Source organism: Sorex araneus, chromosome 11, assembly GCF_027595985.1.
Source record: "Sorex araneus isolate mSorAra2 chromosome 11, mSorAra2.pri, whole genome shotgun sequence".
NCBI lineage: Eukaryota > Metazoa > Chordata > Mammalia > Eulipotyphla > Soricidae > Sorex > Sorex araneus.
This window is the reverse complement of record NC_073312.1, coordinates 16,194,890-16,207,965: the sequence shown is the minus strand read 5'-3', so window position 1 is coordinate 16,207,965 and position 13,076 is coordinate 16,194,890. Positions and strand designations below refer to the sequence as shown.

General features: G+C 45.7%; 1 protein-coding gene across 2 annotated transcripts in view; it reads left to right on the top strand.

Annotated features, from left to right (window-relative positions):
- Positions 1-13,076, top strand: part of RBM20 (RNA binding motif protein 20) — a 211,430-nt gene that overhangs the window by 167,872 nt on the left and 30,482 nt on the right. For both annotated transcript variants that reach the window (XM_055119630.1, XM_004611972.2), the window contains exon 6: positions 9,645-9,788. In XM_055119630.1, coding sequence (XP_054975605.1) covers positions 9,645-9,788 — 144 coding nt within the window. The remainder of the gene's footprint in view (positions 1-9,644; positions 9,789-13,076) is intronic.

Genomic DNA, 13,076 nt, shown 5'->3' with positions numbered 1-13,076 from the left:
GGGATACTCTCGGTAGCTTGCTGGGCTCCCTGAGAGGGACGGAGAAATCAAACCAGGTCGGCCTCGTGCAAGGTAAACGCCCTATCTGCTGTGCTATCGCTCCAGTCCAAAACAAAGTAAAAATAAATATCAGGTGACTGCATGGGAGGAATGATTGATTGCTTTCCTGCATATAAATCCTGAGCTCAGAAGAAAAGCCACAGTGATTACTGTTACCAAGACTACTTGTGAGAGACTATCAGGTCGGGAGCAATTCTCCATGCACACAGTCCTGTTGTTTTCTGCATTTAAAATGTATCTTTTTCACCGAACATGCAAACAGAAAAGAACTATTTGATACAAGCGTGCACTGGTTCCCGGAGTCCCTAAGCCCAGAAAGACATCAACGCATTTTCTTCCACAAGTTCTTTCTTGCAGCCTTGCGCTAGGGCCATGTCTGCTGGATTTCACATATAGTCACATCTGCATTCGCTCTATTGAGTGAAGCCAGGAAGAGTCAGGATTCCGCCTTCAGAAGATCACTACTGTTGGCGGAGCAAAAAACACCACTTGCTGCTTTCAAAGCTCTCTGTTTTTAAGCCAGAAGACAAAGAAATGAGGGATTCTGGAAATGAGCTTCCAGAAAACAGCTGAAGTGCTTCAAAATCTCAACCCACCAGTGGCCTGGAATCCAATACCCACTGCCTGCCCGGCTTGGGCTGGGCTGACTGGAAGCTGATTTTGGCTCTGGGCGAGCCTCTCGTTTCCACGTTTGTGTTGGACAGAGATGGGTCCCTGACAGTTGCTGAGCCGTGTTCGCTGGGTGTTTGTGTGTGTGGCCAGGGGAGAGGCACTCACCTCCACTGAGGCCGAGGATTTCAGACAAGCTTCGTCCTTGGCTGCCGCATCACATCGTCATAGACAGAGTCGTCGGGTTTCTGCGGGGGCCTTCACAGGCTGTAAATAGTCCTCCTGCCGACTGCTCCCAGAACACAGCCTGGCCCTCCTCCGAGCCGCCTGGGAGTTGAGTTCTTGTGGGGATCCCAGAGGGGCCTCCCTGGCCCGTTTCTCTGATGGGTTCATTCTCACCAGAACTGGTACCCGGAACAGTCACACAAATAAAAGTGAAGCAAAGGGAGGTATCAATGTTTGTGGAAGGTCAGAGGTGTCAGGCGTGGCTTAGTCTTCAGATTTCTCGTGGTTTCTAGAGCAATCTTTCTCTCCACCCTGGCCTTCGAGGTAGGTCCAAGGCTCGGCAGATGTAGGTCTCTTGACTTCCTGAAAGCAGGGGAATTAAATCAGTGAAGATGTGGGGCTGGAGCGATAGCACAGCGGGTAGGGCATTTGCCTTGCATGCGGCCGACCCGGGTTCGAATCCCAGCATCCCATATGGTCCCCTGAGCACCACCAGGGGTCATTCCTGAGTGCAGAGCCAGGAATAACCCCTGTGCATCGCCAGGTGTGACCAAAAAAAGCAAAAATAAATAAATAAATAAATCAGCGAAGATGTGGCAAAACTCCTTCCCTACACTTCAGCTCTGTTACCGCTCTGGTTCCCAAGGAGACCCCTTGTGTATTTTCAGAGAACACAGAGGGGAAACAGAACCCCTGCATGGCTTTGTGATGTCTTTTCTTGTTCAAATCTTAATTACTGGGGCCAGAGAGATAATACAGGGGTTAAACCACATACCATGCATGTAGCCAACCCTGGTTTGATGCCCAGGACTACAAGCCCCCGCCCCCTGAGCATTATTAGGGTGCAGCCCTAGAGTGACCTGGGGTCACCTGGGCAGTCCTTGGCTCCAGGGGGCCCTGGAAGGAGCACTGCATCTTTGGGTCCTCACACTGAGCCACAAGCATGTTTGGCCTAGAAATGCTGGAAATGCACCCTTCCCCCATCTTAATTACTTGTTCTAATGTATAGTCTAGTACTACTCAGACAGTTGTATATAAGCAATTTGAAAGACTACCCTGTAGAGAATATTGAAGGTAAATGTCTTTTGCTAGTTCTAGCTAGTATAAATGTACACTGTCATCCCGTTGCTCATCAATTTGCTCAAGTGGGCACCAGTAATGTCTCCATTATGAGACTTGTTGTTACTGTTTTGGGCATATTGAATACGCCATGGGTAGCTTGCCAGGCTCTGCCGTGTGGGCAAGATACTCTCGGTAGCTTGCTGGGCTCTCCGAGAGGGGCGGAGGAATCAAACCTGGGTCGGCCGCCCTATCTGCTGTGCTATGGCTCCAGCTCAGTATAAATGTTATATGTTTAATTACCAAAAGTAAATTTTTTCAAGCATCAGAACATTTTCATGTATCTGCTGTCAAATTTGTTTTTTATTCATTTGACATAAATTCTTGATACATAGTTTAATTGATAGCTCGACATTATTCTTAAATACAAAACCCAGCTCGTGTAGAGAGAAAGTACAGTGTGGGTAAGGTGCTTGTCTTGCACATGGCTCACCCAGATTCAATCCTTGGAATTCCGTATGGTTCTCAGAGCCTGCTGGGAGTGATCCCTGAGCACCACCAGGTGTGGCCCCAAAACTGAAACCAAAACAAAACCCAGTGCGGGTAATAACACCATTTGTTTGGACACATTTACCATTCATTTTTCATGTTGGAGATTGATCAGTTTTTCAGTGAGAGCAGAACTGCAATAACAAATCTCTATTTAATTGACCATGAATTACTCACTTAACTGCTCCCAAGCTTTGATGTCCCCAAACCCAATGGTGGGTGCAGACTTGCTGACTTCCCAGTTTTGTGACTCTTAAGTTTATACGGTAAAGTTTTTGGCCAACTGAGTCACCCTACACCAGAAGGCTAGTCTGGCACCAACAAAAGTCCTTTTACTCTAAGTCAAAGCTAATATGCTGGGTAAAATATTTGAAGGTGTTATTAAAGACATCTGTGTCTGTTCTCTAAGTTATACCAAGATCCATTGCCTAGAAACCCACGCCCACTTATGATCCACATAATATGTTCAAAATCAACAGCATGAAAGAAACATTTGCCCAATATCTGTCCACAAAACCAGCAGAGGCCTGCAGACTCTCTGCCAGATGCTTTTTACATCATGCCCAAAGCAGGCCAGGCTGGAGCAATGGTTCATTGTAGAGTTGACATGCTGCAGCGCTAGGAAGGGTTTATTTTATTATTTTTGTCATTGGGCCATAACCATGTAGCAGTGCACAAGGGCTGCTCCCAGCCAGGGCTCCTTGGGAGAGGAGGTGCTGGGAGTCCAACCCAGGCCTTCTGTGTGGAAACATGCACTCCAGCCCTCTGAGCTACTAAAAGAAACTCTCATTCTCAGCTCTCTTGACCTTGTTCAGATTTTCATGGCTCATCTGTGAGTTACATGAATGGGGCAGGTTCTTTTGTTATTGTTGTTTGTTTTGTTTTTGTTTGGAGGTCACACCTGGCACTGCTCAGGGGTTACTCCTGGCTCTGTGCTCAGGGATCACTCCTGGCGGTGTTTGGGAGACCTTACGGGTTGCCCGGGATCAAACCCGGGCATGCTGCATGCGAGGCAAGTGCCCTCCCCACTGTACTGTTGTTCCAGCCCCTGGTCAGGTTCTCTGAAGTCATCGTGAAAAACGGCTCCCACCTCCCTCCAAGGTCATCCAAAGGGATCAGAAACTTCCTGTATCTTGCTCATTCTACCCATCCACGAAATGTTTCAGGGCAAGTAGAGAGGTCTGGGACTCAGCCATGTGAACTAGAGGCAGCAACTAGAGTTGTAAATGAGTGACTTGAGCATGTGGAAGTGTCCAGCCCTGAATGCAGCGGGTCTTTGCAGGTCAGTGCTGGCCTGCCATAGCCTGAAACTCCTCCTGGCCAGGAAAGAATAATCGTCCCTTTAAGTTGGTAATTAGGGCTTCAGTTACAACCTGACAGCTTAACTCCTAGAGCTTTGACCTTGCACTGGACTGTCTCAAATGCATCTGTGCAGTTTGCTCCCGGAGCTCAGCAGATAGATAGCTTTGGGCGAGATGTTTACGGGGCCCATCAACACCTCACACCAAAAGTTCAGGTTGGCAGGATCTTATGATTCCCTCTCAACTTATCTATTCCTGGGCCCCAGGGAACATCTTTCCAATTTTACTTGAGGTCATTTTGAATTTAGCTTTTCATTTTCATTTAATTCAGACTGACAAAAGAGTGGCAAGAAAAGCTTAAGGAACTGCCATATACTGGGGCCAGAGAGATAGTATGGTGGGTAGGGCGCTTGGCTTTCATACGGTCACCCCAGGCTCAATCCCTGGCACAACATATGATCTCCTGAACATATGACACCAGGAGTGAGCCCTGAGCACAGTCAGAAGTAAATCCTGAGCACCCCCAGGTGTGCCTATCTCTATCCCTCCAAAGGAACTGCCATAGACATTTTCCTAGGTCCACTGTTCATTTACATTTTTTTTGGCTTTTTGGGTTACACCTGGCGATGCACAGGGGTTACTCCTGGCTCTGTACTCAGGAATTATTCCTGGCAGTGCTCAGGGGACCATATGGGATGCTGGGAAACGAACCTGGGTTGGCTGCGTGCAAAGAAAATGCCCTACCCGCTGTGCTATTGCTCTAGCCCCTCATTTACATTTTGAACTATGTATTTTACATTCTCTCTGTGCCTGTCTCCATAATCTATTGTAAAAGGTGGGGTTTTATTTGGGGGGACTTCCAGAACTTGCTCTCCTGGCCCAGGAGGTCCTTTCCAGCAAGTCTTCCCAGTGGTTCAGTACAAAGCCCAGAGGTTGCCTCTTGGGTCCTGCAGTGCCAAGGTCCTGAGGCCACTTGGGTGGTTCTCAGGGAGTCCATGTGGTGTGTGGACCTGAATCCAATCAGCTGCATTCAAGGCATGGGCTGTAATGCCCATGCTGGCCCTCCAGCCCCTCCCTGGCTCTTGCCTCGCCCCCTGTCATCTCCTGTGCATGTTTCTTCTGTACCCCTTGGAATACTATGCCTCTTCACCTCTAATGACATCAGTGCAACCTTCCTCAGACCTCCACAGATTTTTCTTTTACAGAATCACAGTAAGATTTTTCTGGTCCAGGACCAACACAGCGTATCCTTTAGGTTTTGCAGGAAAGGAAGACGCATTTACTTATTTATAGGCACCTCTGGGATGTCAGGTTCAGCACCAGGGGCACTTTCCACACTCTGCAGCATTTTTGTCTTCTAAGCCTGTGGTTTTCAACCTGTTTATGCCCAGTGACTGGCATTGAAAAGTACCATGTATCATCCTGTGCAATCCAGCTTTATTTTTCCCATTTTACAGACAAGCCAACTCAGTTTAGGAGAACCTCAGTGACTTGCTTACGGTTCAGTTACTGGGGAGCTGAGACCCAGATCCAGGTGGGTCTGACTCCAACCTCCCTTACTTGGAGACCCTCAGGCACGCATGAGGCAGGTTTGTCCTTTGAGAGACGGGGGTCCGATGGATGTGCTGAGATCACCTCAAGCCTTGCCAGCTCTGTGGAAGCAGAGCCCCCCTAGGAAAGGGCAGTCCCCGTTGAGCTCTGCTGGAACTTAACCGTCCGCCCTGCCTGATGCAGACAGGCACTGAATCTGCTTCTGGCTGAATGGCCAGTCACACAGAGAGAGCGGCTGGCACGATATCTCTCAGGACACCGAGTGGGGAAAACATGGGCTCTCTCTTCTGCTTGGTAGGGCTTATAGGAAGGTTAGTCGTAGAGCCACGTAGATATGGATATCTAGAAAGGACTACAGAGGTAGAGACTCAGGCCTGGAGGGAAGGCACTTACTTGGCATAGCTGCAGCCACCGTGGCCCTGATTCAAGTCCCTGCTACCATATATGGTACCCTGAGCACTGCCTGGGTCACTCTTGCTTATAGAGCCAGGAATATCCCCTGAGCACTGCCCAGTGTGCCCCAAACCACCCCTCCTTCCCCTCCCCACCAAAAGGTATAGATTCTCCCTCATTCCAGTCTTTGGGAAGTGAAAGCCCAGAAAACAAGATTCCTTTGTCCCTCCCACGCACCTGACTTAGGGACTAAACTCACACTCAAATCCAGACTCAGGTTTGTTCCACTTTACCAAATGCCCCCAGAAGTTTTATAGCCCCACCCTCATCTTACTATTTACTCTTACCTCAAACAGCCATTGATTGTCTTGAAGCCCCTGTTTGGAAAAGTCCTAGATCCAGGATCCTTATATAATAGTGACTAGCTAACTAACTGCCCGCTTTCGTTCATCAGAATGCACAGACACCCTCTCACCCTAGAGTCTAATCAGCCAGCCTACTGATAAAGAAAACCCGAGGATAAGCTCAACTTGGGTTTTTGAAATGTAAAAAAAAAAAAAAGAGAGAAAGGAAAATACAACCCCTAGTGATCTTCCCCTTGATATTTTGTTGCCCTTCAAGACCCTTAAGCACTGGTTAAAGAGCAGGGCTGTGAGATGGGGCAGGGAATCAGATTGCTTTCTCAGAGGCACGGGGTCTCTTTGTTCCCATGAACAAGTTTATATCTAGATGGACCATGAGGACTGCATTCTGCCTCCCTCTCACCTTCTCACATGCCTCCTGCCTCCCTCATAATTTAGCTCTCCACAGGGCATCAGGCTAATCATAGCCATGTTTTAGAAATGCTCCAAGAATGTAATAGCGTGAAAGCAGATAAAACTACAGTGTAGAATCTACACCTTCTATCAATCAAGGAGGATTTTGAACCTAATTGATTTCCATGAAAAGATATCTTAGACCAGTGATAGAAACGACTGCAGACTAAACTACCCTACATCAAATATTTGCAAAGGCACATTTTTTTTTAAGTTTCTAACTAGAAACCACACAGAAGGCAAAATTCAGACACAACATAAAAACCCCAGTATCGTGACATGGGAGCCAATAAAATCTTTATTTCTGATTAGAATCTTAGGAGGAAAAACACACCCTTAGAATTGTTTTTAAAATGGAGTGAAAATCCTTCCCTGAGATCCAGGCATTTCAGTGCTTTTCTGCACGGATACATCTGGTTGACAGGCAGCTATGAGGGTGTTTACCCACAGGGATCTATTCTGCTCCCCCGAGCAGCAACTTTTGCTGTGCTCACACTCCGGTAAAAGCCTCTTGAGCTGCTGTTTTCGTCTAGAGGAGACAAAGGGACCTTGGCCCTCTCCCCTGGTCTCTAGGCAACTGGACCAGCCAGCAGTGGGGATGGGCCCAGATCTCCCTTCTCTGCTCTGTCCTGCAAACAACAGAGATGTCTGCCCAGCCCATCACAGCAGAGTCACGTGGTGCAGAAACGTGCCTGCTCAGAGCAGGTGGGCAGAGCAGGGTGCCAGCCTCAGCCCTGCTGTTGTTAAGCCCAGAGGAGCCGGTCACATGCCCAGCTTGAAAGCCCAGCTGGGTTTGGTTCTCTATGCAGATACTCTCGGCCTAATGAGAGGCAGAATCCTTCCTCTTAACTCTGTTGCCCGGGAGAAGGGCAGATTTGAAGTCTTCCAGCTTAAGGGCAGCTTGAATTGCACTCAGGGAAGGAAGGGGCTGCTCTGGAAACTGCTGGGGCCTTCTGCTGAAGTTTTGTTCCCATTTGGGAAAGCTCTTGGGCCCCCTCAACATTGCATAGAGGGACCCGAGAGGGAAAACTGAATTTCTCCAATGCAGAGCTGAATCTTTCCAGAGATTTACTGTCTTTCACCCAGAGGGTTTCTCATGGAAATTTTTAACCAAATTAATTTTATCAAAAAGGAATTTTAACAAAAAGGTATGTTAGAGGCTGGGAAGATAGTATAGTGGATAAGGCACTTGCCTCATGCACAGCCGACCTGGGTTTCATTCCCGAGCCCCACCAGGAGTCATCCCTGATGTGGAGCGCCATTGAGCGTGGCCCACTAAAAACAAACAAACATGTCTTAGACAAAGAATAGAAAAGCCTATAGACATGAAATATTTGCAAAAGCACTCAACACATTAAAAAAATATTTCTGGCTGTGGGGCTGGAACAATAGCACAGCAGGTAGGGCGCTTGCCTTGCATGCGGCCGACCCAGGCTGACCCAGGTTCAATTCCCAGCATCCCATATGGTCCCCTGAGCACCGCCGCCAGGAGTAATTCCTGAGTGCAGAGCCAGAAAGAACCCCTGTGCATCGCCAGGTGTGACCCAAAAAGCAATATATATATTTCTGGCTGAAAATTAGACAGAAGCCAGGAGTTAGATATCACACAGAGAAAACCATTAATGCCATGAGTTCTAGCCCAGGGTTAGGACTGAGACCTCTGACCTTCCCATTCTAGTGTCTTAGCAGTCCTAGACCTACGTCGTATGTAACTAGATGTGCAAGTTCACTGTATCATAGGAGAAGTTGGTTATGCAAATGAGGGCTATAGTTTCAGAATGGGTTCCAGGTTTGGGGGTTGGTTTCTCTTTCAGTTTGATTAGCATATACCAATTCTGACCCTTCCAGCAACCCTGGGCTGATTAATGTTTGCACATACTGAACAGGAATACTTCTTCCCTCAAGAGTTTGACTAGGCCTGGGTTTTGGCTCCCAAACTGCGCTCCTCGAGATGCCTTTGAGGCTGCCTGGTGGAGAGTGGGCAGAATGCTGGACCCTAAGCAATCACTAGAGCAGCTTTATTATTTGTTAAGCCTGTTGGTCTGGTGAATGAGCTTTGGTTTGAAACAAGAACTCCCAAGGCTAACAAAGGTTAGAAAGTCTAAAGCCACAGATTTTTGCTGGGAATGTCCCTGTGGATGTATTACACTCACACAAATATTTACTCTTTTTCCTTTATTTAAATTTAAAAATTATAGATCAATATAAGAATACAGTGTGTAAGAAAAAAGTCAGACATTTCCTCCATTACCCGCTTTCAGTTTCTGAAGATAACCAATACTGAGGATTGAGATGTAATGTCCCATAACTTTCTCAGTGCTGATAGTCATTAAATTGTCTCCATTATTAAAAATGTCATTCGTGCAGAACAGTAGAAGATAGTAGATCCCTGTATACCCATCATACCAGACATTATTATTCTTTCTAATCATTATAAAAATTTACAGCACTCATCTCTTTCTTTTATATTTTCAGTTTTTAATTTTCTTTTACAAAAATGGCATCATATGACACTTGTTACTTGACTACCTGACTTCTACTTCATCTTTAAAATGATTCAACACATCGACTTCTCTCCTAATGCCTAGTTTTCCTTTGTTTGCAGGAACCAGCCTTTACTCAAACGTTGCCCTCATCTTTGACATTCAGACTACTTTAAAAAATGTTTTGGGCTAGATATAAATGACTGCAATAAATGTTATTGTACACAACTTTTTATATGCCAATAAACTTATTTCTGTGCAATAATAAATTTCCCAATATTGTGATTGTGGGATCATGGGCTATGTCTTTAAAGTTTCAACTATTGCTGAAGTATATCCTCAAAAAGTTTTAGGTACACGGTATCTTACCTGGAACATATAGATATTCCCATTTCTACATCTCCAGTAGCCCTGGTTAGCACTGATTTCTCATTTAAAATGGTGCAAATCTTTCTTTAAAGATATGACAGAAAATCATCATGTGTCTCTGGGTAGGTTGTTTTCCACTGGTGATTTTAGATTATAGTTTTGCAGTCATTGTTTGGTGCAAGAGGGAAAGAGTCTTCTGGAGGCTCATCATCGCTCTTTGTTCTCATCAGTTCACACAGCGGAAAACAGGTGCTGGCCGCGTGGTTCATATCTGCAATCTCCCTGAAGGAAGTTGCACTGAGAATGATGTCATCAACCTGGGACTACCCTTTGGAAAGGTCACTAATTACATCCTTATGAAATCTACTAATCAGGTAGGTCTGCATCCCTTCCTTTCCCTTCCCTCCCTCTCCTTTCCTCCTTCCCCTCTCCTTCCTTTCCCATTTCCCCTTCCCTTCGTGCTTTCTCTTCCCCTTGCCCTTCCCTTTCCCCTTCCCTTGCCCTTTTCCCTTCCCATCTCTCTCCTCCTTTTTCCCTCCCCTCGCCTCCTTCTTTCCTTACTCTACCCATTCTGTCTTTTCTTCCTTCCTCTTGTTTGATAGATTGAGAACGAGCTTTATTAGCAACACTCATGCAGGGTGGAGCATGATGGACTGTCATGTCCTATGGAACCATCTTCAGGCTGGCTCTTTCACAGGAGTAATGCCAGTAGACTACCCATCGGTGGAGGGGAACCATATAATTCGTTTCTTAAGTTAAAAGGGTGATCTTAATATAAAGAAGTCATATGCAACTAGCCTCCTCTTGGTATAGCACAGGGGTTTTCTGGTGATAGAGTGTTGTTTCACTCTTAATTTTTTGGTGAGGTACAGACCTTTGTGAATTGCATAGAGTTGGGGATGTGCTTTGAATGAGGTTCTCAGAGACATAGTGAAGCAAATTGGCCTCCAGAATAGAAACCCATAGACTCAAGTTGCACCGTGTTAGCAACCTGGACTAGGGCTCCAGTCTTACCTCTAGAGGAATCCTGTCTTATCTGGTGATTCATATCGCATCAAAAATGAAGGTTCAGTATCATAACTATGGCCTAGATTTAGAGGCAGCCAAGAATATCCTGGAAAAAGATATTTTCACTGAACCTTCAGTTTCTTAGCAGGAGAGAAAGGGGGAACTGATGTCTTCCTGGTAAGTCTAAGTTGCTGAAAACATAACCCATGGGGGCTGATTAAGACCTGATTAAGTAATAGATTTGCTTTATTTCTAAAGATAAAGGAGGAGTTTTAATCAGGAATGGTCAGAAATCATACTATTAAGTCCTCACTTAAAGAATGTCATGGATCACTGGATCACTGTCATCCTGTTGTTCATCAATTTACTCAAGCAGGCGCCAGTAATGTCTCCAATCATCCCAGCCCTGAGATTTTAGCAGCCTCTCCTTATTCTTCTTTCCCAATGATTGGAGGCTTCTTTCAGGGTCAGGGAAATGAGACCAATTATTGTTACTGTTTTTGGCATATCAAATATGTCATGGGTAGTGTGCCAGGCTCTGCTGTGTGGGCAGGATACTTTCGGTAGCTTGCTGGGCTCTCCGGGAGGCCTATATTTATTTCCCTCCTTGATGAAATATCACATGGCCACAAAGCGGCCACAAAGTCCAGGAATATATTCACTCATATGTGAGGCTATGTCGTGGATATATCATGAGGAATATCATGGATAAATTCTTTAAACTTACCTATGACCAAATTCAGCATATATTTATGGTAAAGCTGTTAACAAAATGTGAGGAGGGGGAGGGAAATAGACTTCAAGAGAACAATATGTGGGAAAAGCAGGTCCTTGAATAACATCACTCTGATCACCATCAGGAAAAACGTTCTCCTCATCAACAATGATAATAAATCAACGTTGAAATGTTGTTTGCAGTTCTGCTACATTTTTCTCTTCCATTTTTAATAGTCTCATGACTATCAGAGAAACAAAACTATGAAAATTACTTTAGTGCTGCCACAGGTGCCCAGGGAAGACCTGATGGTTCAGTGTTCGGGCCCAGCAGTGCCGGGGACCTCCAGAAATGCCCCAGTTAAGTGGGGCTCCAAGGCTATACCTGGCAATGCTTCAGGGACCATGTGATACTTCTGTGTAGCACTGATGGGACAGGCACTCCAGCCCTATAAGCTATCTCCCTGGCCTTTTGCTACATTAAGGCACACATTAATTTGGAGACTCAGTGCCAGTTCAGATCTTTGAACTTCCCCCATCAGCTGCGATCAGACTACTCACCTAGTGTCTTTGTACCTAGTTTTATTTTAGGCAAATGTCCGAAATTCAGCTTCAACTCCTGCAATGAGAACAACTGAGTTAGTATTATTCCCATTTGGCAGGTGACAGAGGTGACAATATGTTGGCCCCAAGAAAGAGGCACTTAGAAGGCTGTGGGACAGATTTTGGAACAAAATCCCAAAGAATCTTGACTTCTCAGTTGCCCAGACTTTAGCCGTAGGCTGTAGTAGTGTGGAGAAAAGTGTTTCTGAGATGCAAAATGGAATATGAGTGCAGGAGGCTAGTGTAGCCGACACTGTTCAAAATAGTCATCCATAGCGGAACTTCCCTTCACAGACTATTAGGGCTTCTCAGAGTCAAGGAACCAGAAGAGGAACAATCGTGAGTATAGCACAAACCAAACAGACATTGGGACTAATAGCAATGAACCCACTGTAGCCACTTCTGCAGAAGACTCTGCTCAGAAACTCTGTAGATAATGGAATGGAAAAGTCCATTTTGTTCCCCAAGTGTTGTCCTTTAAGAAGTTGGACGGGAACTGGTGAGACATCACTGTGCTAATTAATTGTGGAGAATACTGGCTTTTCTTCTTCTTAATTCACAAAGATATAGACTGTCTGCAAGTCAAGGGAGCCCCTGAATTTTGGGGGGCTTGTTTTTCTTTGCAAGGAAAGCAAGAGTTTGTATAACCAGGGCTTGTGTCTATCAGTACTAAAGGACAGGTTTTCCAGGGCATAGCTTGAGGTCTCCTCTACCAACTTCCTGTTCCTTCCTCCCTCCTCTCACCTCAGATCTCAGAGAATTGTGGGTTTGTGGGCCTTGCTGTCCCAGAGGCTCCAGAACGGATTTACATAGTTGAGAATCATGTTTGATAGCCATGCAGACAGGAGAGGAGCCGTCTCATAATAAGCTCTTTTGGTGAGGTTAATAAATAGGTCTCTTTGAACAGATGCGATCAAAGACAGGTCTTCCCTGAACTGATTTCTTCTTCTTTTTATTGAGGTATAAAATGCATACTGGAGTGCACTAATCTTAAGTGTACAATGCCATTAATTATTTTACATGTATGTACCCATGTAATTACCATCCGGGTCAAGATATTTAACATTTCCAGAAACAAATCTTTCCTCAGTTCCTCATCCCTAGCCCCAGAGGGACACTCAGGTTATTTTTTCTTGACTTTTTAGAATTTTACCAAGTTCCAAATATGCAATATGTTTCACTGTCACTGTCACTGTCATCCCATTGCTCATCGATTTGTTCGAGCAGGCACCAGTAACGTCTCCATTGTGAGATTTGTTGTTACTGTGTTTGGCATCGAATACGCCCCGGGTAGCTTGCTAGGCTCTGCCATGTGGGTGAGATACTCTCGGTAGCTT